The sequence below is a fragment of the Talpa occidentalis genome, unplaced genomic scaffold, assembly GCF_014898055.3.
Source record: "Talpa occidentalis isolate TD23 unplaced genomic scaffold, MPIMG_talOcc4v2.1 talOcc4.4, whole genome shotgun sequence".
Classification (NCBI taxonomy): domain Eukaryota; kingdom Metazoa; phylum Chordata; class Mammalia; order Eulipotyphla; family Talpidae; genus Talpa; species Talpa occidentalis.
This window is the reverse complement of record NW_023604295.1, coordinates 19732215-19754696: the sequence shown is the minus strand read 5'-3', so window position 1 is coordinate 19754696 and position 22482 is coordinate 19732215. Positions and strand designations below refer to the sequence as shown.

Sequence of the window (22482 nt, the reverse complement as noted above, 5' to 3'; positions counted from 1 at the left end):
TGCTCAGTGAAATAAGCCAGAAAGAAAAAGAAAAATACCGGATGGCCTCACTCATAGCAGGAATCTAGAAAACTTAAATAAGGGACCAGGAAAAAGAATAACTATAAGAAAGAAAATATCAAAATCAACAAACAACTATGAACAAGAGACACTCTGTGGGGGTGGGGGGTGGGGTGAGGGGAGGGGAGGGATTGGGGTCAAAATAAGGGGATTGCAATTGTATGAGGAATATAAAAATAAAATTTATTTAAAAAAAAATAAAGTGAAAGAAAGGCAGTCACACATCAGTATACTAAAATGTCCAGTCGTCAGCAACACTACATCATGTAATTAGATCTAAAATGTTCTAGAACTCTGATCAATCATCCCAACACAGAATTAGATCTTAACTGAGATCAGCAGACACTGCCCTTCCATTAGGAAGAGAGAATAAGAACACCTCGCTCAAATATGAAATCACCTAAAGTGTGAGATACATTATAAAGTGTTTATTTGTCCAAAATATTTGGAGCTCTTTAACCATAAGTCCCAACAGAGACAACACTGATGATATTGAGGATACTGGATATTATACCTTTATGCACACAGAGAGTTATATATTAAAATACATGAATAAAATAGAGATGGGGAAAGATTGAGAGAAAAAGTTATCATGGGGGCTTGAAGTTAAAACTCAGTTCTTTCCACAGGAAAGAAGAACAAGCTACGTGTTTACTATCTTTCATGGTTAAGAAACAGAATACTACACAATGACCCAGAAGTAGAAAAGAAGCAAGGTTGGATCACTGTTGGGGACTTGGAAGGCTGTATACATTATAAAGTTGGTAAGTGTCCAGGCACAGAATTACTTACTCAGAAATATTCAGTTAATTTCGTTCAATTCAAGTTTCATTGAATATCTATTTAGTTCAGTATTTATCAGAAACTAATGATATGTTTGTGATCAGTTTAAGACGTTAGAACCTTAAATATGTCACTTTAGTAAGTACACTTTCAAGAAAGTCAGGTTGATGGAGTTCAAAGAGTACATTCAGAATAAAGTTCTAGGCTCCAATTTGAACATTTATAGCCACTCCCTCCCCAAGTCCCATTAAAATGACAGTAAGAATGGAAAGTGCCATAAGCCCACAGGGACAAAGGGACCTAGGACAGGGAAGTCTAGCGAACAAGAGATGTAAACAAAATTGAACAAGAGTAATTGGATACCTAGAACTGACTTAGGTGAGCAGGGTAATGCTGCATTCTAACTCCGTGGCCAGCAAAGTTATCAGAATCAACCCAGGGACTGGACAACATCTACAAAGGCCCTAGAAACCAAGGTGGACTTAGAGGGTGAGACCAAGAATAGGAGGGCTGTTGTAAATCCTGCAGGACCAGTTCCTCCCCCACTCAGAAGATGCAAGGTTGACACAGCCAATCAGATGGTGGGGGGAAGACTGAGTTCTTTGAAGTGCTGGAAAAAACCCTCTCTGCTGCCCACCCTAGAATGAACGCGAGTAGGGAGACGCACTGATAGGAGCAAACAGAAAAAGAAGTCTTTAGAGGAAATAAGATAAACAATACTGTGAGGAATAAAAAATATAGTAGAACCGTTGGAACATATAGATAAAAAAAAAAAATCTATGAAAGTAGAACAAAAATAAAAAGGGGAGGGAAAGGAGAGAAAGGGTATTGAAAAGGAAAGGATCGGTCTCAGTGATTCAAAATCTAAGTAGTATGAGTTTAGGAAAGAAAATTAAAAACAGCAGGATAGGGCCTCCCTGGTGGTGCAAGAGGTTAAGCACAGCACTTTGAAGCAATCTGCAGCCTCTGCAGCATGAGTTTCATCCCCGGCCGGCCAGGGAGCTACCCACATGGTGCAGTAGACCACTCCTCTCTCACCTGCTGCTCCCCTCAGCAGTGTATTTCAGTCAGTCTGCCTGTTCTGTTCCCCACTCTGTCTCTGGTGAATCCTCTCACCACCTGCACCTCTGGCCTGTACCCCAGCTCTTATATGAATAAATAAATGAATGCTTTTTAAAAAACAGCAGGACAGAAAGTGTCAAAGAATATACGAACTTTTTTTTTGAGAACTGAGGTATTTAAATCCCAAATTAAAAGCATTCTCCAAATGCTCAATAGAGTGAATGAAAAACTTATTTGCAAGAATCACATTTGCATGATGTCTCAGTGGTGAGGAAATGAGAAGATCCTTAATGTTTCCAGATTAGATGTAAATAAATTAATTGTTTATATATAATAGACCCAAAATAAGGTGGTCTGGGACTTAGTAACAATTCTAGAAGATTAGAAGACAATGAGGCAAATTTGGCTTTCAAAACCCTTAAGGTAGAAATTATTTTCGCCTATTACTATTATAATTTCTATTATTTTATTATTATATTATTATTTTTACCTATTATTATTATAATTACTATTATTTTCACCTATTATAATCCATCATATTAGCCAGGATCTCTAAAGAAACAGAATACACACACACACACATGCAGAGAAAGAGAGAAAGAGATGCAGCATACATGCATAGGCCTAGAGAGACATCAGTCTAACCAGAGTGGGGCACCATAGGGTTCCAGAATAGGTGCCTGCAAGAAAAATTGAGTAGTACTAATAGATAACCTGCCATGTTTAACTGACTTGAAAACATTTACAATACTAGCTGAAAGTTTACATGTATTTAGAGACAGATACAGAAAAATTAGGGAGTGAGAAAAATAAGGGAAAACAAGAAAGGAGTTGTAATTATGGTACACTCTGTGCCTCATTGGTGAACAGTAATAATTTGAACACAGGATATTGACTTAACCAAATATTAAAAATACGATATTAAGGGGGTGGGGAAGGAACAAATATGTTAGAGGACTAGGGAAATGAGATGGTTATAAGAGACTGGATCCTTTCCAATCCTACAAAGTCAGTCAATGAAATCTAACACTGAAAAAATTAAGAGATAACATTATAAGCATGTTATTTAGGAATATGGAAATAAAGTGCCAAAGAGCTAGTTGAAAATATAGTGAAGAAAATGTATAAACAAAAGGAAAGAGCTCATGGTAGAGAATTTAGTCAGTTATCCTGGGCTGTCCAATTTCCTTAAGACACAGAATATCGTGTTTGTTCAGATATTTTGTAAAGAAAATGATGGTACCCGTACTGTTTCAGTCTGTTGGGGCCACCGTATCAGAGTAGCACAGGCTGGGTGACTTATAAACACCAGAATCTTATTTCTCATAGTTCTGAGCTGTGAAGTCAAGATTAAATGGCAGGTTCGGCGTCTGGTAGGGACTGTTTCGTGTTTCACACACAGCTGTCTCTGCGACGACCTCAGGTAGCACAAAGAGAAAGAGACGTCGCTGAGGTTTCTTTTATAAGGTTACTAATTCCTTGTAAATTCCTAATACTTGGAATTCAAATTGGAATCATAAGCAAGCAGCACCTTTGTCTCTACTCTTTGGCAAGTTTTCCTGCCATTGTCCTAAATTTGCTTTCAGCTACCTCCATGTGGGTGGACAAAAAAGCAAGCAAGGAAGCTGCAGGATGGTGCAGAGTCTTACTACAATGTATCATTCACAATAACCCTAGTGATTGAAGGCCTGCCTGAGCAGTTATAGCTTTAGATAAAGCAAAGAGCCTTCAACTGAAAGCCAAAAGTCTCAAGTATTCTTCAGACCAACTACACTAAAGAAAGTTAAATCTGTATCAGTGAGAAAGACCCACACCAAGAGCATCACCCTTGATTATGACTTTATATATATATATGTATAAATTGTGGCTTGAACACTCTTATGTACAGAAACTTGAATATATTGATGTGCTTTTATAATTTGTAATTTTTCTGTTACAGTTAAATATGAAAGGATCAAATTCTTGGTGATTGCCTTAAAGAATGCTGTGGAGATATATGCTTGGGCTCCTAAACCATATCATAAATTCATGGCATTTAAGGTAAGCAGGCATGTCATTACCTAAAAAGGGTAATAGTAGTTGTTGTTGTTGTTATTGTTTAGTTTAGGTTTCTATCAGCTAACAAAGTGGTCCACTACATAGACAAGTACCAATTTCCCTATCTATAATAAACCCCTTTTTAAAAGGATAGGAAGACTTGGATTAGTATTCCAAAAGTAAATACTAAGCATTAATACATGCTATAAAATTAGCCAAATTAAAATTTATGAGACAGCCTAGTAGACACAAGGCGGGGAGTTGGGTCTACCCTCCTCCATAGCAGGTCTATGACTCATCATCTCCAAGTGGCATTCAGTCTGGAATGGTCACAGGGCAAAGTATTCATTGTGACATTAGGCAGCGAGATGATAAAGCCACTCCAATACTTCTGAAGAAGACAGACCAATAACAGCACTGAATCTCAAGGTTGAACTGAGCCTCTACACCCTGGAATCCTCAGAAACCTTTTGGGATAAAGTCTCTAAAACTTACACAATGCGCATATATCCCCAATAATACTGACTTTTCTAAAATGTCTACTGAATGTAATCACATATGGAATTGGCCTAGTTTCTGTCTTCTTCCAGTTGGATAGCTTTTTCTCCCCACTTTGTGACCAATATCTCCCTTTGACTGTTTACATATTCTTTCTTGCCACATATGTCAAGTAATGGTAGAAACTGTCTTGGAAACATTATGAGACCCTCTTCAGGCCTTAATCACCCCACTTCAGTTTTCTTCCCCTAGGGTAATGTTAATGTGTTCTATCTTCAGGAAGTTAGACTCGACTGTGGAAATGGGCTCCCTCCATAACCCCACTTTTATGGAAAGTTTTGGAATGCATTAGGATAGTAATAACACTAAAGGGATACCTCCTAATAGCTAAAGTGATGGTGCTTGCTCTGCCAAAATCTCTTGCCAAAAAAGCTTTTCAATCAAAATCCCATTCCCTTTCCAGTTCTGAAGTAACTGCCATTAGTTTGCTCGCCAAACACAAAATGAGTGCAAACTTCTTTGTTCAGTAGATCACACCAAGCCTGAAAATGGGAAAAAGCAAAGACTAGACCTGGATGGGAAATACTGGAGCTGACAGGGTTGAACCCTCCCATGGGACAAGACTATGAAGCTAGAACCCCCACATTATAAGAATGACGTTAGCAAAAGATGAGAAGGGTCTGTTAGGCAGCAGTGGCATAGACTTCAGGACCCAATAAAGGTAGAATGGGTTAAATAACGGCATAACAAACAGGAACACTTGACTGCCATTTGTGATTTAGTTTCTGGATTCAAACACACTGAACCGTGATAAACTTGGCTGGGGTCAAGTTTCTAGCTAAACCCAACTGGCTAACGCAAGCCATGAGTCTTGTGATGTTCCAGCCTCTCCTTCCTTCTCTGTCGCCCAAACCCAAGTCTCAGAGGTCAACGTGCACTTTAGAGAAATTGCCAATCTGATATCCATTCACTCTTTGAAAGAAAATCAGAAGGAGAGCCTACTCTTGAATTCTGAGCAAGCTAAGCACAGAACTGGCCCAACTGTCCCCACCCCCAAAGGCAAGTGTCTCTGAAAGCGCTGAGACGAGACAGGTGAGAGGGTGACCGGACAGGAGTATCCAGGCACTGTATTTTAAACATATGATGACACATCAGAATTGACAACTGTGAAACAATTCCTCTGCCCTGGAGGACAGGGGATGGAGAAAGGGGTACAAGTGGGGTGCTAGACCCTTCTTCCTAGACCCCAAATATGAATATGCCTAAAATAACATGGGAGATTTCCTAGCTTTTTGGTTAAGAAAGCCAGACATTAATTTCTACCAGGCAATAGCTAATGGACAGAATTATTAAGACTTTTGAATAATGTGGATACTCATGGTATGATTTTTAAAGTCTTTTGCAGATCTCCAGCACAAGCCTCTGCTTGTTGATCTCACTGTAGAAGAAGGGCAAAGATTAAAGGTTATTTTTGGTTCACACACTGGTTTCCATGTAATTGATGTTGATTCAGGAAACTCTTATGATATCTACATACCATCTCATGTAAGTTCTCGGAAATAGACTGTCAATGCTCTCTCTTTTTTAAAGATTTATTTACTTATGTATACAAGAACTGGGGCATAGGCCAGAGGTGTAGGGGGGTGAGAGGATTCACCAGAGACAGAGTGGGGAGCAGAACAGGCAGATTGACTGAAATACACTGCTGAGGGGAGCAGTGGGTGAGTCAGGAGAGGTCTGCTGCGCCATGTGGGTAGCTCCCTGGCGGGGGATCGAACTTGTGCTGCAGTGGCTGCAGATGGCTTCATAGGTTGCATCTTAACCCCTTGTGCCACCAGGGAGGCCCTGTCAATGCTCTCTTTATAACAACCTGCAAGTGGAAAGAAATTTGCTTTTTATACAAGTCATGCTAACTTTGACTAATTAGTAAAGTGAATGACTTTTGACCTTCACTAAATTGATAGCATGCTTTTATTAGAAGATGTAAATATAACTATTTTTATGATTGGTGAAGACCGAATAATATATAATAGCAATTATTTGTCATTTACGCAATATGTCTCTTTAAACTTTAAAGTGCATGTGTTTTTCCTTTAAGGGCATCAATGTTTGTAATATGAGTTCCCAATTTCAATTTTTGAAGGGAGGTTGATTTGTTTCTGTTTTTGTTTTTTTTTAAGATTCATTTTATTTGTTTATGCCTATAAGAACTGGCGTGTAGGTCAAAGGTGCAGGGGGTGAGAGGATTCACTAGATACAGAGTGAGGAGCAGAACAGCTGGATCAACTGAAATACACTGCTGAGGGAGCAGCGGGTGAGACTGGAGAGGTCCGCTGTGCCATGTGGGTTAGCTCCCGGGGCAGGGATTGAACTTACGCAGCAGTGGCTGGCGATAGCTTGATAGCACTTTGATAGCACTGAGACTTTCACCCCTGTGCCACCAGGAAGGCCCCTGGAGTTTGATTTGTTTTATATGGGAGAAGGCCAATTATCCTCTTCTTGTTATTTTTATTCATTCTTCAACGTGAGGACAGTGTTGTGTTGTAGAGTCAGACAGTGGAGTTCATGCTCTGGCTCTTGCACATATTCCCTTTACAATTATGGACACATCAGACAGCCTCTTCAGCCCTCAGCTTTCTCATCTGTAAAATTAGAGGAAAAAGACTAGTCCTGTAGAATTATCATCAGCATTGAAAGAAGGAATACATCTAATGCATGGCACAGGGCCTACAAATTGTAGTACAGATATTTATAGACACATTGCCTAAAACATTACTTTCAAAGCTGCACATGGATTTGTCTAGTAGGATTGGTGCACTGGAAATTCTGTGTCCAATTTGCAATCCCAAGGTTAACATAGAGTAGAAATTACCTATCAGGAAAGTATGAGGCCTAATCTGTTGGTTATTGGTATTTTGAGAACTTAAAGACTTTATTTGAAAGAAGCATGACAACTGAAAAAAGCTGTTTTAGTACATTACACACGTGCACTTGCACACACAGTTGGCATTCATTGTTCCATTATAGCTTGTCATACGTATGTGCATGTGCACATGGGATTCAGCTCCAGCTCTTAGCATGACAGTCTCGTTCTGGGGATCCTAGCAATACCACATCACTTTTCCTAGAACAAGTAATCCACTTATTTCCATAGTATAATTTTATTTTTAATGAGCAGTGGTAATTTTAATTTTTTTCTAAAGAAGTCATCACTGGGGAGGTTATTCTGGCATTTAGGCATGCAGAAAAATAATCTCTGCTATAGTCCCAGAGTCTATTTGGTTAGAGTTCTTCCTAGGTTATCTCCATCATATTCAGCAGGTTTGCATTCCCCTCATCTTTGGGGGGAGTAGAGTCACTTGTTCTAATGGAAAACATGATTTTCAATATCTGAGAGGCACATGCTCAAATCTCAGTTCTAACACCAAATCCTGGTTCAGCTTGGGTCAAGTTAATTTACCCCCTCAAAGATACTTGGGGAACTAGAAATTATGGGTGTAAAAGGACCCAGTAGGTGATGTAGAAGTTGTAATTGTTGATGATTTGAAACAGGTAAACTGGATTCTGGATGTAGGGCTGGTATTTGACAGGTTAGCAGTTAGATTATGCAAAGCAAAACATCAGTCCCTAGAACAACAATGAAAAACAAAAGCACACACACAGAAAATGCTTTTTTGCAGTTCGTAGAATGAATAGTCAAGATATGGCTGTCTTATTTTTAAAAAGAATAATGCCTGGCCTTTCTTTGTTTTCTAGATTCAGGGCAATATCACTCCTCATGCCATTGTCATCTTGCCTAAAACAGATGGAATGGAAATGCTTGTTTGTTATGAGGATGAGGGGGTGTATGTGAACACCTATGGCCGGATAACTAAGGATGTGGTGCTCCAATGGGGAGAAATGCCCACGTCTGTGGGTAGGTTAACCATTCCTTATCTCCTTCAGCAGTTACAGCCCCCAAATGAAACGAAAATCAAGAAATGTGAAACAACCATTTGATTCCACAAAAAAAAAAAAAAGTCTGTGAATAACACTTGTAAGACTTGCTTTGTCTGTTTATCTCAAGTCGTTTGTCATTTTTGTGGTTAAGATGTGAACAGATGCTGTGAGTTATTGCCCATCTAATGTTTTTAATGCAGTTTTGGAAATTCCTTTTGACAGCCTACATTCATTCCAATCAGATAATGGGCTGGGGCGAGAAAGCTATTGAGATCCGGTCAGTGGAAACAGGACATTTGGATGGAGTATTTATGCATAAGCGAGCTCAAAGGTTAAAGTTTCTATGTGAAAGAAATGATAAGGTAAATCCGTTTCAACATTTGCATTAGTGTTTGCATTTTAAGAGACCACCAGGTACCTGTGAAACCTTCATTTTCCTTTATACTGATTTGAATCACATCTGTGTTAAGCAATCAATATTATCTTGAAATGGCATTATTTGGTTTGATTCATATGAACACTCAAAATATATATATTTCACATATCAAAAAAGACAAAAAAAAGCATTTAAACATTTCTTGTACACTTAGTAACTTTTGTGGCCTGCAGGCCTTAAGATGACTCAACAGACACCCCAAATTCTCCTAAACACTTAGAAGAGTTGGTCCATCATTAATCATCTCACAGTGGATCAACTTTATACTTCCACTTTTAGACTTTTCACAAAGTCGCTATCTAGACCTAACCCCTCATACTATATTCACCTTTAAATGTGAAACACTTGACATGTAGAAAAATAAACTTTCTAACAATGTCATTCATTCCTTAAGGAATGTACAATCACAAACTCAACTAGTGCCATGTCCTGTGTCATTCCAGCCATGTTTCTTCTGAAGTGTCATAGGGGGACTGTTTTCCAGTGAGATTGGCGGTGTCCATCTGGCATGATCAGTCGCCTCAGAAGGGTATCCTGCAGCAGTGCTGCTTCCTCCCCTGCCCTCCCTGTAGACTAACCCAGAGCTTTTAGTAGCTAAGCCGTACTGCACTTGTGAATTCATCCTTTTAACAATGCTGTCTCCAAAGCAGCAGACATAAGCACCTGTAGAAGGAGTGTGATGCAATGAGCCCACCCCAGTTCCCCAGAGGCCAGGCTGGTCTTACTGCAACCCTGGAGATGTGGGTCCAGACTAGATTCAGCCCTAGACAACTCCTCAGACCTGATGTGGATTGCATGGACAGTAGCTGTGGGTGGCAAGAATGGTCCCAGGGCCTAACCAGAGTAACCCAGAAAACAGATCTGACCCCTGATAAAACTCCACCCCCACCTAGTCCCTGAGGATCACAAGCATAGGAGTGATCTAAGCATGGAACCCCCACCAACCCCTCTACTCCAGTGTATTGAAGACTTAACCCAACAGGCCCCTTCCTAACCATGCCCACACCCTCACGCGCTAGCTGAGACAGCAGAGTGTCTAGGTCCTGAGTTTTAGAGCCCCGGGTGGAGAGAACAGCAGCCCTTTCTTTCCCTCATTGTGGTTTTACATGGGTCTTCTGTGCATCCCCATTTTTATTCATTGACCCTAATAGTAGCTTAACTTACATATGTAGCATTAGCTGAATGATCAGCATTTCCAAATAACTTCCTAAGTTATTTGGAGATGTTGTTGTTGGGAGATGTAGCATTCTTCTGAGGAAGTTGTGGAAGTGAAGTAGCAGAGACTTCATACTCGTGACAAAAGTAAATGCCTTGGACCAAAGTTTGGTGTTGGCTGACTGAAGGGCTAGGCCACAGCTCGGAATATTGTTTTCCGAAGGCTGTGGTCCATTTACATTCCACTCAAGCAGCAACCCAAATTTTGCTCACTTCTCTCAGTTTTTTAATATAATGACTGAATAGACCCAGACCTAATGGACTGTGGTTCTATTTATTAATGTGGTTATCTCATTTGGCCTAGGAGACGCCAGTGTCAGCAGAAAAACCAGGCATTAGTTCTTGAAATGCCAAAGTGAACAGGCATTGGACACCTTGCCCTATCTGACCTACAAAACCGTTTAATTTTTTTAGTCTAAAAAATGGAGAACTGAAGTTGAAGAGTCGTCAGTGGGTCCAAAATTTCCCCCTTGATTTGGGGGATTTGGAAGGAGTCTCCTCAATCCCAAAGTCTGCCTTTTGTCATTAGGTGAGAGAAGGGAGCCTCTGTGGCTTTTCAGAGAGGAATAATAAAGGGCAGCAATCCTAATCAAGGGCAGAAATCCAGCAGGTTATCTTTGCACAAACTCCCCTTTAAATGTGAGCACCCCGAGGCATGTTGCAAGTCCAGATATTGCCCCTTCTCTGTCCCTGAAGCCAATACCATGACGAGTAATAATATCAGTCAGAGTCCAAAGGCAGGAGTGTTTACAGAGGATGCACTGTACCAAAGGCACTTTATAAACACCCGTCATTGAGTCTTAAGAGCTGACACATGACAGGGATAGGACATGTGAGAGAAAATGGATGGACGGTTGAAGAAAAGGAGAGAATCCATGCAGTTGAACTAACTTCTTTTTAATTTCAAACAGGTATTTTTTGCATCCGTGCGATCTGGAGGAAGTAGCCAAGTGTTTTTCATGACCCTCAACAGAAATTCCATGATGAACTGGTAACAGAAGAGCACTTGGCACTTATCTTCATGGCGTTATTTCTAATTTAAAAGAACATAACTCATGTGGACCTATGCCGGTCTAGAGGCAGGATCAGAAGGCTTGGTTGAACGTACCACTTTCCCCTTTTCCTCTCCCTCCACCCGTCCCAATAAAGTCCATCTTTCAATGTTGCAGCCTGGTTGAGAAGGAGAGAAAAAGGTGGCAGGAATTTCCAGGAGATCCCCAAGAATGCTGCATTGTCTGTGGACAAAGATGGACCATGGGCCCTTCGGAGTTAGGGATAGAAACAAATATTGTGTGCTCTTATGATTAAGCTGTGTTATGGTGGATTTTGAGTTTTGGTTGTCGGTTTTTTTCCACCTTTTTTCTTTATCCCCTTACTTTGTGAGAATGGGGAGAGACTGCATACTGAGAAAATGAGTCTGTTTTTAATTCTGTCTGCCTGCTAGCTTTAAGTATATGATGTGTTGTAAAATTTCCAATCTCCAATGGTGAGAGACAGCACAATAAATGTACCTTATCTCCTTACACTGAAGGCCATAACTGCATAGTGGGGTAATTTTAGAACTCTTTTGCCTTTACCAACCCAAATGGTTGCTTTTTGATAGCAACTGGCTAATGAATTTTTAAAAGAGAAGAAAATACTAGTTTTCCCCTCTTTTGGGAAATAGATTTTAAATGGCTAAACTACTAGCCTTAGACTAATAAAATCAACTACCATTTTTGTGAGTCTGACAGGCCCTATTTTTATATGGCTCTGTACAGAATGGTGTGTGTTGAATGGGATAGTAGTGCCATTGAGTTGAGTACGCTCTAGTGATTGAGGGAATCGATAACACAACTTTCCCTCAGTTATTATGCAACAGATCAGGGCAAAAGTTGGAATGACTGATGGGGTCAGACAGAAAGAGCTTCTGGAAAACAAACTAAAAATTATATATATATATATATTTTTATATATATATATATATAAATGTGTGTGTATACACACACACAAAAAAAAAAAAATTTTTTTTAAGGCACAAAGCCTCCCAGCTAAGAGGTCACTCAGTTGGGACTTCATTAGGACTGAGCCTTTGTTGAGTTCTTTCTGGTAATTGGGGAGTGGATGACATCCAGACTCTGGTCATACCCAGCTTTCTCCTGAGGGTGCCACTTTCTCAAGATGAAAACTGTGACTGAATTAATAATAATAATAAATGTTTCTGAGCTGCCTGTGTTCTCTCTGGGTTGGTGAGAGAAGGGATTAGACTACTTAACCTGCCTAAGACATGGCAGGTATCATTGGTTCAGGTTTTATAGAACTTGAAAGCGAGGCTTTGGCCAAAATTCTGAGACCCTGATCATTTTACCTTTCTCCAAATTACCCAACATACGTAAACAACATTTGTGCAGAGATATGTATGTATTTAGTTCAGATTGACTGGTGTCCCTATAAACTCTTACTCAGATGATTTGAACTTTTACGTGACTGTCTGGGATTTTTTTTTCCAAAGCTACAAGCATGGCCGCCTGTGGTATCGAGGTGTTGCAAAACAATATCTGTGTTGCGCTTCCTGTTTTAACCTACCTCGTTTTGTTTGTTTTTGTTTCACTGTGCATCACAGCAGTGTTATCTCCAGGAGACATATAGAGAGCTCAACTGGCAATCTCAGATGTAATTAATATTTTTAAAACAAAACAGTAGTTGGCCAAATTGTTGTTCTTGAGAAATTGAAAAAAAATTCAACAAAAACAAATGTGGTTTGTTTCTAGAAAGAACAAATACTGTAAACAGATTTTTAAACAGATTTTGATCATACTGATTTTGCCTCAATATAAGAGCAGCTGATGTACTATTAATGAGAACGAAACACACTTTAGGAAAATGAAACTATTTCAATCTGGTGGTTGGGAAGGGGGCTTAGGGGAGGGCAAATATTCTGGCCTTTGAATTCGATGATTATGCCCCTCCCATGAAGGTGGTTGTCATTTGCATTTACTGTAAGCAGGTAACACACAGGAATGGATTTGAGGATTTTCCTCAGGCGATCACCAAGATGTCCTCTTTATGGTCCCATTAGCTCTCAAAACCAATGAAATCCTCCCGTTCTCATTTTTACTGCTGCGGTTCTGCTGCTGAACAATACTATTTTCACAAATTCCATATAGCAAATTCAGCAATAACTCTTGGATTGAATTTAGCAACTACTGTAATTGGATGCTGACGTGGACGAAATGTCTCCATGTGGGTTTCATCCCCAAATGCGATTGCCACCAGCTCTTTATATTGCTGCTGTGGTATTTTAAACCAGAAGCTTCTTTAAATTACGTTGCAAATTGATCTTTGTTTTTATGTTTTGTTTTGTTTTAATTTCTAAGTGATAAGTTTGAAACACACAGCTTTAAATGATTTTTTTATTGTGGGATTTTGGGTACCGTTAAGAAATAAAAGGGAATCATTGTGTTTAAACATAAGGTAGTTTGTGAATGTATTTTTTAAAATCTAGATTCATTGAAACAAAATCATAAAACAATATTAATGCAGTCTTGTTTACAGTATGTACAGTGACATAACATAGAACATGAGCTTCTCTGGTGCCAACAACAATAAAACACAGACGTTATTAAACATCAAGCCATGCCTTTTATATTTTTGTACAAATATTTTACACAAAGGGTCAAGGCAAATCCAAATTTGAAAGGGACTCTGACAAATCTGTACTCGTTAAAAGATAGCTAAAGAATTCTTTGAAGCTTTTATCTTCAAAAATACATTTTCTTCCATCAGGACAGGCTCGGCCGCTGACATAGTGTGGCCTAGGTCCTGCGGAATATTCAGGATGCCATCCTAGTGGCTCCTGATTTGGTTTCCTGTCCTCCCATTTCCTCTCTCCTCTCCTCCCCCATATCCTTTTCCTTCTGTCCCCTTTTTTTTTGGGGGGGCGGGTAGGGAGGAGTGCTTTTCATCCATCTAAATAAAAATTTCTTTAGTTTTGGAATAAGTTTTTGAAATTAGTTTCAGTCTTTAGTTTTTGTTCTTTCTCTAGGGTATTTTGTCTCTAGAATTGGCTCATTTTAATTTTCTATAAAGAGAAACTGAGCCCTCCCCCCAAAATAAGTGTCAGCAGATCTTTTGCAATCCTTGATGCTCTTAATCAATAATCATGCAGTAAAATCTACTGAGCCTGCCCACACCATCATCTTGGTCTCGTTCTGAGGTGCCAGTGAGGGACACAGGTGCCAGCATTCTTGCCTCCAGTAGGTGGTAGAAACTCTACCTTAAGATCCCTTCAAATCCCTCCCCAGGCCTTTATATTTTGACCAGTCATCGCACCAGTGTGAGTGGACATAGTGTGCACTAAGTTCCACATAAAGGCCAGCGCTCTGTTCAGATAGATCTCACAATTCTACTTGAAAACTCTTAAACAACACGTCAAGAAGACCGAGAGCTATGTATTTATTCAACATTGTAGAATAAGGTACAGGCAAAATCCTACAGGCCACTCGGACAGGGACTCCATTTTTCTAACACTTTGATATTGCTTTCTAAGATACACTCCTTACATACTTTGCCTCAAATATGCACTTCTTAAAAGCATCTTAATTCCTAATTGTCAAGACCTACTAACAGTTTTCTGTCTGCTCTGTGGCTCATTGGTAATTGGTGTCTCTAGTGCCTCCCGTGCTGTAGATTAGATGTGAAATTCAGGCCGGAGCCATTTTGGTTTTGACCATTACCAGACAAGAAAGCGGCTGAAGTCTGACCTCCCATTCCATGAAGTTCAAAAGAAATGTTTTGCCCACTTTTGTGCGTACCGGTTCCTGTCGCTGTATTCTTGAAATGTGGAAGAGCTCTTTGTGTGAACAGTGTGTGCTGTCTTTGAAAGTCTGTGTGAACTGGCATCACTTGTACTTTGTGCTGATTGCTTTAACATCAAAGATGTGCTGCATTTTTTTTATGCCAGAAACGTTTACTGATCAAACGTTTTTAACCTACTGGAGGAAAGTAGGAGAATATGCGCCACATGCTAATGACAATTCCGAATGACACCAACATGCTCCAGATTGTCCAGAATCCCCTCTGATGCTCTGTTCTGACCATGACAACAGTTTCTATGAATCATGAGTTATCTTTAGATCATTCCTCAAAAATTCAGATCTAACCAAATCAAAGCCTTCGAGTTGTCTACATTGTTCCAAGTTGTTAGAAATGATTCCATAGGTACTAAGCTCTCGTTTTCCCATACAGTCATTGCCACACTGTGGAACATATTTTATCTTTCTCAAAATAGGGAATAAATAAACAAAAAATGAAATAAAATCAAAGCATAAAATAGTCAAAAAAAATAAAAATCAAGTAAAGCATAACAAATGAACAAACCCAAAACTTGCCTCCCCTAAGACTTCATAGTTACAACTTAAATCCAAAGTCTTAATTTGGTTTCATCTACCTGACAGTATTTCTCATAAATGCCACCATATATTGGTTGTAATCAGCACAGCATCAAGAATCCAACAGTGTGCTGTCTTTTCACGGATCTCCAGTGAGTGTAAACTGATCTCTGAAGGTCCAGCAAAAAAATCTTTGGAGATTTGCAAGTACAAAACTGCCCATTTGCACATCTACCAAACACCTCCTCTGTTTTTTGATTTCCATACTGTATTGTTATTCCAGGAATGTTTCCACAACTAGAATATTCAAAAAAAAAAAAAACTTTTCTAACTAAAATGAGACCATTACTCTCTGCTTTAAACTTTATTCCTCTAGTCCTGCCCTGCCATTCCAGGAAGTTTAAGAATGCACCAATATTGAAACTTTGTTGAAACGAAAATCTCTGAACAAGTTTTAAGATAATTTAAATCCAAATCAGAATCTTGCACTCTGAGTCCATGACAGTAAACATTTGGATGAAGGCTAAAAAAGACAATTAAAAATAGAAATGTTCTGAAGTTTCTAGATTTTTGGCTTTGTGTAGACACCTCCATATAACTGAACTCCTTGCATGATAGTTTGGTTTTGAGGGTTGGTTTTGATCAGCACCAAGATGCATCACATAATCGAGACTGAGCAAATACTGGTGGAAAGGTGAGTTTTCATTGCCAGCAATGGATCATTATTTGTACATAGGAAATGTCCCAGTGGCCCTTTCCTTTTATCTCTTTCCCTGAGGTTAGTTTAAGAAATAGTAACACTGTGCTATGGTTTATTTTAGAACCTTAGACATTACAGTGAATCAGAATTTCAAATGTTAGGTGACAGCCAGAAATAAATCTGCAGCCAAAAAAAAGATGACAGCTTGGATGAATTTTAAAATTGGATATTGTGAAGCTATTTTTGCACATTTTAGCTGTCTTATTTACAATGTTAACATAACTGTGGAGATGCCAAGTTTGCAATACTGGAAGAGAAAACTATCATTTTTGCATTGCCTACAATTGTTTACATTAAATCCCAATTTTCTAAAGTGTTTTAAATTGTCGAAAATGTGCTGTTACTTGATATAATCTCACCTGTATCAAAATAGAAAAGAAGAAAATCTTTTTGGCCTATGTTCCAGTCTGAATCTTTTGTCTACCTTCAAGTATTTTTTCCTGCATAAAAAGCCTTCAGTTGTCAACATTTGTTCCAAGCTGTTAGAAATGATCCTATAGGTTCTAAGCCCTGGCTTTCCCATACAGTCACTGCTAAACTGTGGAACATATTTTATCTCTGTCAAAATATGAAGAATAAAGCCTTTATAGTAAAGGATGACTTCTTGTTCCTCATTGCCACTTCCAGACTATTATCTCCCTCTTCTCAAACATCCAGTGTTTTGAAATTCTTGGTAGAGGCCCAGAGTCTGCAGTTACCTTAGCTCACTCTCCATCTTTGCTTTAGTATTTTAGCTCTTGGCTCACTGCCTGTTTCCAACAGCACCTTTTCTTAATCCGTGGTGATTTTGATACCTACAAAAACCCTGGTCTTGTACAGTGAAACTTACTATTATCAATTCCTACACGACCTCCTTAATGGAGAGCCAGCAGTTCTTCCCATTTGCTCTAGGTAGAACCTATCCAACAACACCAAATAAAGGCCATTGCCTCATACTCCTCTCCCTTGCCTCACCAATATTTCCAATTCTATCGAAAGATTTTACTACATTTGTGCTGCTATCTCTTGTCCTATAAATACCCACCTTTGCCCCAATACCTCTTCTAATAACTTCTCTGTTCCCCTTCAGGGGCAAATGTATATATATATATATCACCTCCAATTCCTCTCCTCTCTTTTGGTTTCTTGAGCCAACTCAAAGCAGTAACTCCGCTAAGGACACCAGTGATCTCCACCCTGTCAAATGCAGTGATGAGGCCTCTGACTTCATGAAACTTTATTAGACTATAATTTCTGATATAATAATACCTTCCTTTTTAAAATATTTTCTCAGTTTTAGGAGATAGCTTTCATGTTCTTCTATCGCCTCTCTGGTACTTCCTCACTGAATTCCTGGAATGTTCCCCAGTAGACATCTATCAAGGTGATCTTTTCTGGCCTTGGTGCTTCAAACACCACACACACACACACACACACACACACACACACACAAACAAATGTATACACTGACAACACCCACATATTTATCTCCAGTCCTAACCTCTTTTCTGAAAGCCAGAATTCATGCCTACCTTCCCATTCAACATCATTTGGATGTGTAATCAAACAACATGTCCAAAACTAATTTGCAACCACCTAATTTGCACACACCTACCATCTATCACATTATAGTCTTCCCTATGTCAGTAAATGGTAATTGTACTCCAGACCAGAAAATCTTGCAGTTTACCGTTAATTTTTCACTCTCACATGCCACATCAAATCCGTTTTTTTCATTCTTTTTTACCCTTAGATTATATTCCCAATCCAGTCTGAGCCCTTGTTTCTTCTTGCCTGCAAAGACACTTAATAAATTATATACCAGGTTATTCTACTTTGCTCAAGTACTTAATGACTACCCATTGCAGAATGTCCATGTCCTTACAATAGCTTTTAAGGCCCTAGTGAGTGTGACCTACCTTTGCCCCTCCCCAAACACCATTACCACTTCTCTGAGCCCATCTTCTGTTCCTTAGTTTACTTTGCTCAGTCACACTGTCCTCCCTGCTCTACCCAAACAGCCTGTCTGCCCCTGTCTCAGGAGAGTCTCTGCCCTTACTGCTTCCTCTCTGGAAATCTCTTCCCCCCAGATATCTGCATGTCTTGCTCCTCCATTAAAGTATCTGCACAAATACTCTTTTACTACCAGACACCTTTATAAAATACCCTCCAATCCCCCATTCATCTTCTGTCATACTGACTTTCTGAGCACTAATATCTTTGTTCACTGGCAAATCTCCACTATGTTTGAAAACTAACTGGCAAATAATAGCCACTCATAAGTCCTTAGTGGATTAATTAATGAAAATACTAACAGTTTAAGAATTAAATAAATATACATAGTACTACATGTTATGTTATTTTCATTTCAGTATCAAAACAAAGACTGTGTCCAATGTCTGTGTCATGAAATCATAGACTCGCTTTAGTGTAGAAAAAGAAAACCCCATGGTTTTTTTCCTTTAAGGCTATTGTGGATGGAAAACACCTGGCTATGACCCTGCCTGTACATTCTTGTTCCATTAATCAAAGTAACAGGCCAAGTCCAGGAGGAGAGGCTGTCATGAAGAACGCTGAGAAAAACAGCATTTCAAAACTCTTAAACAAATAATGATCCATTTTAAATGACTGGTATTGCAAATAACTACAGAGTTTTTAGAAGTAAGGTGCAGGATTTTCTTCCTGGTTTACATATTTGAAATTGACAAGAGCAAAAACAACTTTTTCTAAAACAAGAAATTGACAGTAGTAAAAGCATGCTCATGCTAAATGCAAATTTAAGAAACCTAAATAACATCTGGGGCTTACCATTCTTCTGAGTGACAATAGTTCTGAGGCCTCCCCAGGCAGCCTCCAACATCTGTATATATACAGTCCACTGGGTATTGTTGCATGAAGTTTTATTGTAGGATATTGACTCATGCCTTCTGATGACTTTATTGTTCCATTCAGTCTTGTAAAGGGCATACCTTGTAGTTTCAATTTGTTTAATCATGTATTTTCCTGCTCCTTTAATAAAAGAAGTATTTTAAAAAATAAAAGAAGAAAATGAAATGATGTAATATGAAGTAATATAACAGTGAAAGAAATTTTTTGTTCCTGTTAATTCTGTGTCTTTTCATAAATCTGTTGAGATGAAGGATAATGTGTCATTCATGCTGAATAGACAGGGTCAGGACTTTAAGGTCCTTTCCAGGACCAAAGTCATTTGGTGATTCCATGGTGCTTAGCTGTAGATTCCTGAGGTCCTTTGCAAAATATACAGAACTCTAGTTCCAGTTAGAAAATGGGAACTAGATGCTAAGAAATGCCCAAGGTATCACAGTAATTGCAAACAATATATATATTATATATATCACAAGTTTCTATGGTAAGATACAATAAATGATTTCAAAATGAATTCTCAATAATTTATGTGAAGTATTTTAGAATGTTGGTTTTCATTAAAATTGAATATCACCAGCTTGAATACATGTTCTTATATTTTCATAAGCAAGAAGTCCATGTTGTATGACAATAAATAATTGATAGAGGGTCACCTCCCTCCAAAAATACAATGGTTTCAAAAAACAAAAAATATCTTGATTTTCAAAGTTCAGATTTAATTTACCAAATGAAGTCATGAAAACATGGATTAGCAGCATCATAGTCTGATCAAATTTTTCAGCCCTGCACCCCATGATCCATGATTGCAGACTATCTTGTATTATTAAACTCACTTTGTAAAAGAGATGACTGTTGAACAACAGAGGACTGCAGAGCTGGAAGACATCACTGCAGCAGAAAGAAACACTGTAGCCTTCAAGTCAACTTGATGCTTTCTGTGCATATCATCCTGTTCCTTCTAAGTGAGCCATTTATAATTGAAGGCCATTATCAAGGCAAGTCAAAGTTATCAACAGTTCAGTGTTAAACCATCATAAGAGCAACACTGTGAGTTTTCCATAAAGGTCATTTAAAGACAGCCCTATCCCAAGATGGCACACTCTCATTTTTAGTATTAAGATGTATATAAGAACTGATGCTGATAATCTATACAGCCATTCATTTTTATTAAATGTTCTAGTATGGAAACTTTAAAAGTTGGCAGCCTTTTTCTTTTTTTTTCCAAAGATTTATTTATTTATGCATACAAGAACTGGGGTACAGGCCAGAGGTGTGGGGGTGAGAGGATTCACCAGAGTGGAGAACAGACCAGGCGGATCTACTGAAATACATTGCTGAGGGGAGCAGTGGGTGAGACAGGAGAGGTCTGCTGCACCATGTGGGTAGCTCCCTGGCTGAGGATTGAACCTGGGCTGCAGAGGCTGCTGAAAGCTCATAGTGCTGAGAGTTAACCCCTTGCACCACCAGGGAGGCCCTGGCAGCCTTTTTCTTAATCCTCACAAAATTTGGGGGTGGGAAGAGAAGGTTTCAGTTTTATTTTTTATATTTTCCTTAAATTTCCAAAAACAACAAACTCTAGAGTAATAACTACTCTAGAGTTCCTGAAAGAGTCCAGGTCATTTTTCAGGATAGACATATACTTCCCATCTCAAAAATTGAGAGAAAAAGGGTGGGCAGGCGGGGGGTGCGGGGGGAAGCTGTCTCTAGCAGCTGCTCCATTGGTGTCCAACATTTTGACTTATGATGCTGGCTTTACCAAGATAAGTGGCAATTAAACTTGGGTGGCATTCAAGAAACTTCAGCATGCCCAGTGCCACCACAGAGTATAGCTGCTGTGAGGTAGAAGCCAGCACAGAACACAGAAGTCATCAGACAACCACATCCCAGCCACCTTATCAGCCTGCAGTCCCAACCTTTTCAAATACGGTAACTTTCCATCATATCTGCTTAAGAAACTGAAAAGTAACAAAAAGTTTGGTAACACTTTTAAATGAAAATGCATTTTATAAGCCATATTCATATGAAAAACCTGTATGTCATTTATCTAGTCTATAAGCTTGGTCTACACATGGACTGCCAGACCCCTCATTATAACTATACAGACCCCATCCTACTGAGGTCTTGGGTCCACAATTCAGAAAATATAACTATAAGCATTTTCTCTAAGAATCCCTATTTGTGTCTTGGTTGTATGTGGCAATGTTTAATGTGGATATGTTAATGGTCATTGGATAGATTCTTTTTAGTAAGTTTGCCCTTATCACCTCTAGGTGTCAGAAATCAAAAAAAATCACAATATTTTTATATTTTCCAGTGTATATGCCACCTTATTTTTATTTTTTTAAATATTTATTTATGCATACAAGAACTGGGGTATAGGCCAGAGGTGTTTGGGGGGGGCGGTGAGAGGATTCACCAGAGACAGAGTGGGGAACACAACAGGCAGATCAACTGAAACACACTGCTGAGGGGAGCAGCGGGCGAGTCAGGAGAGGTCTGCTGCGCCATGTGGGTAGCTGCCTTGGCCTGAGATCAAACTCTTGCTGCGGACACCTTCATAGTTTGCATCTTAACCCCTTGCACCACCAGGGAGGCCCCCACCTTATTTTTAAAAGGTGGTAGCTATGATCTGACTTAAGATGGCCACCAAAGCAAACCCAGAACGTGCAATCCACTTATTAATCATCAGGCCCCTGTTATATAGCAGGCCCCACACTGGAAGCTGAGGCAGAAATAGCTAAATCCTTTCCTCAAAGAGCTACACTCTTATGCTGCAGGGAAGATGGGGAAGTCGCATATACAAAGGAAACATCAAAAGAAGCAAGCCTGAAATTTGATAGAGGAGTAATAGCAAGGACTGCAGAAGAATGAAGGAGGACTCCCAAGAGGAGGTGGCCTTTCACCAGACTTAGGATAGGAAAAGGGGACGGAAATATTGCAGCAAGAGGGAGCAGATTGAGCAAAGTCACAAGGGTGTGGAAAGTACACAAACACAGAAATGGCAAGTAGTTCAGCCTATGTTGAAAGTGTTCATGGAACAGAATAAACAACAATCTGTCTACCTGAAAATATAGCACAATCCCTTCACCCAACACACATCCTCTGGCAGAGGCCCCAGGGTTGCATAATCCTGATTCAGCCAGCTCCCTGGCCCTGGTGGGCATGTTTGGTTAATGAGTAAAACTAACAGGAATGCCAGTGATTCCTCTGCGTCTGTTGATGATGATGGAAAAATGCTGAAAGTGGGTCATTGCGTGCATGTCATTCTAGGCATTCTCAGTTTCTGCCTGTAGGACAAAGCCCCCAAATTCCCTTGCTGAACCCTAGTTTTGCCCTGGGACACTATTAGTCCAAACTTTGTTGATGGTAAGAATCCCCCAAGTGCCTGTTACTCAAGCTGACTTCTGGAACCCACCTCACCCCCACCCCCACCCTCCCCATGAACAGACTCTGTCATT

General features: G+C 39.4%; 1 protein-coding gene across 5 annotated transcripts in view; it reads left to right on the top strand.

Annotated features, from left to right (window-relative positions):
• TNIK (TRAF2 and NCK interacting kinase) overlaps positions 1 to 13722 on the top strand; it is a 400363-nt gene extending 386641 nt beyond the window's left edge. For all 5 annotated transcript variants that reach the window (XM_054700355.1, XM_054700354.1, XM_054700353.1 and 2 more), the window contains 6 exons: positions 690 to 824; positions 3845 to 3945; positions 5836 to 5985; positions 8197 to 8356; positions 8602 to 8741; positions 10942 to 13722. In XM_054700355.1, the coding sequence (XP_054556330.1) occupies positions 690 to 824; positions 3845 to 3945; positions 5836 to 5985; positions 8197 to 8356; positions 8602 to 8741; positions 10942 to 11025 (770 nt within the window). In that variant the 3' untranslated portion in view covers positions 11026 to 13722. The remainder of the gene's footprint in view (positions 1 to 689; positions 825 to 3844; positions 3946 to 5835; positions 5986 to 8196; positions 8357 to 8601; positions 8742 to 10941) is intronic.
• The last annotated feature ends 8760 nt before the right edge of the window (positions 13723 to 22482 follow it).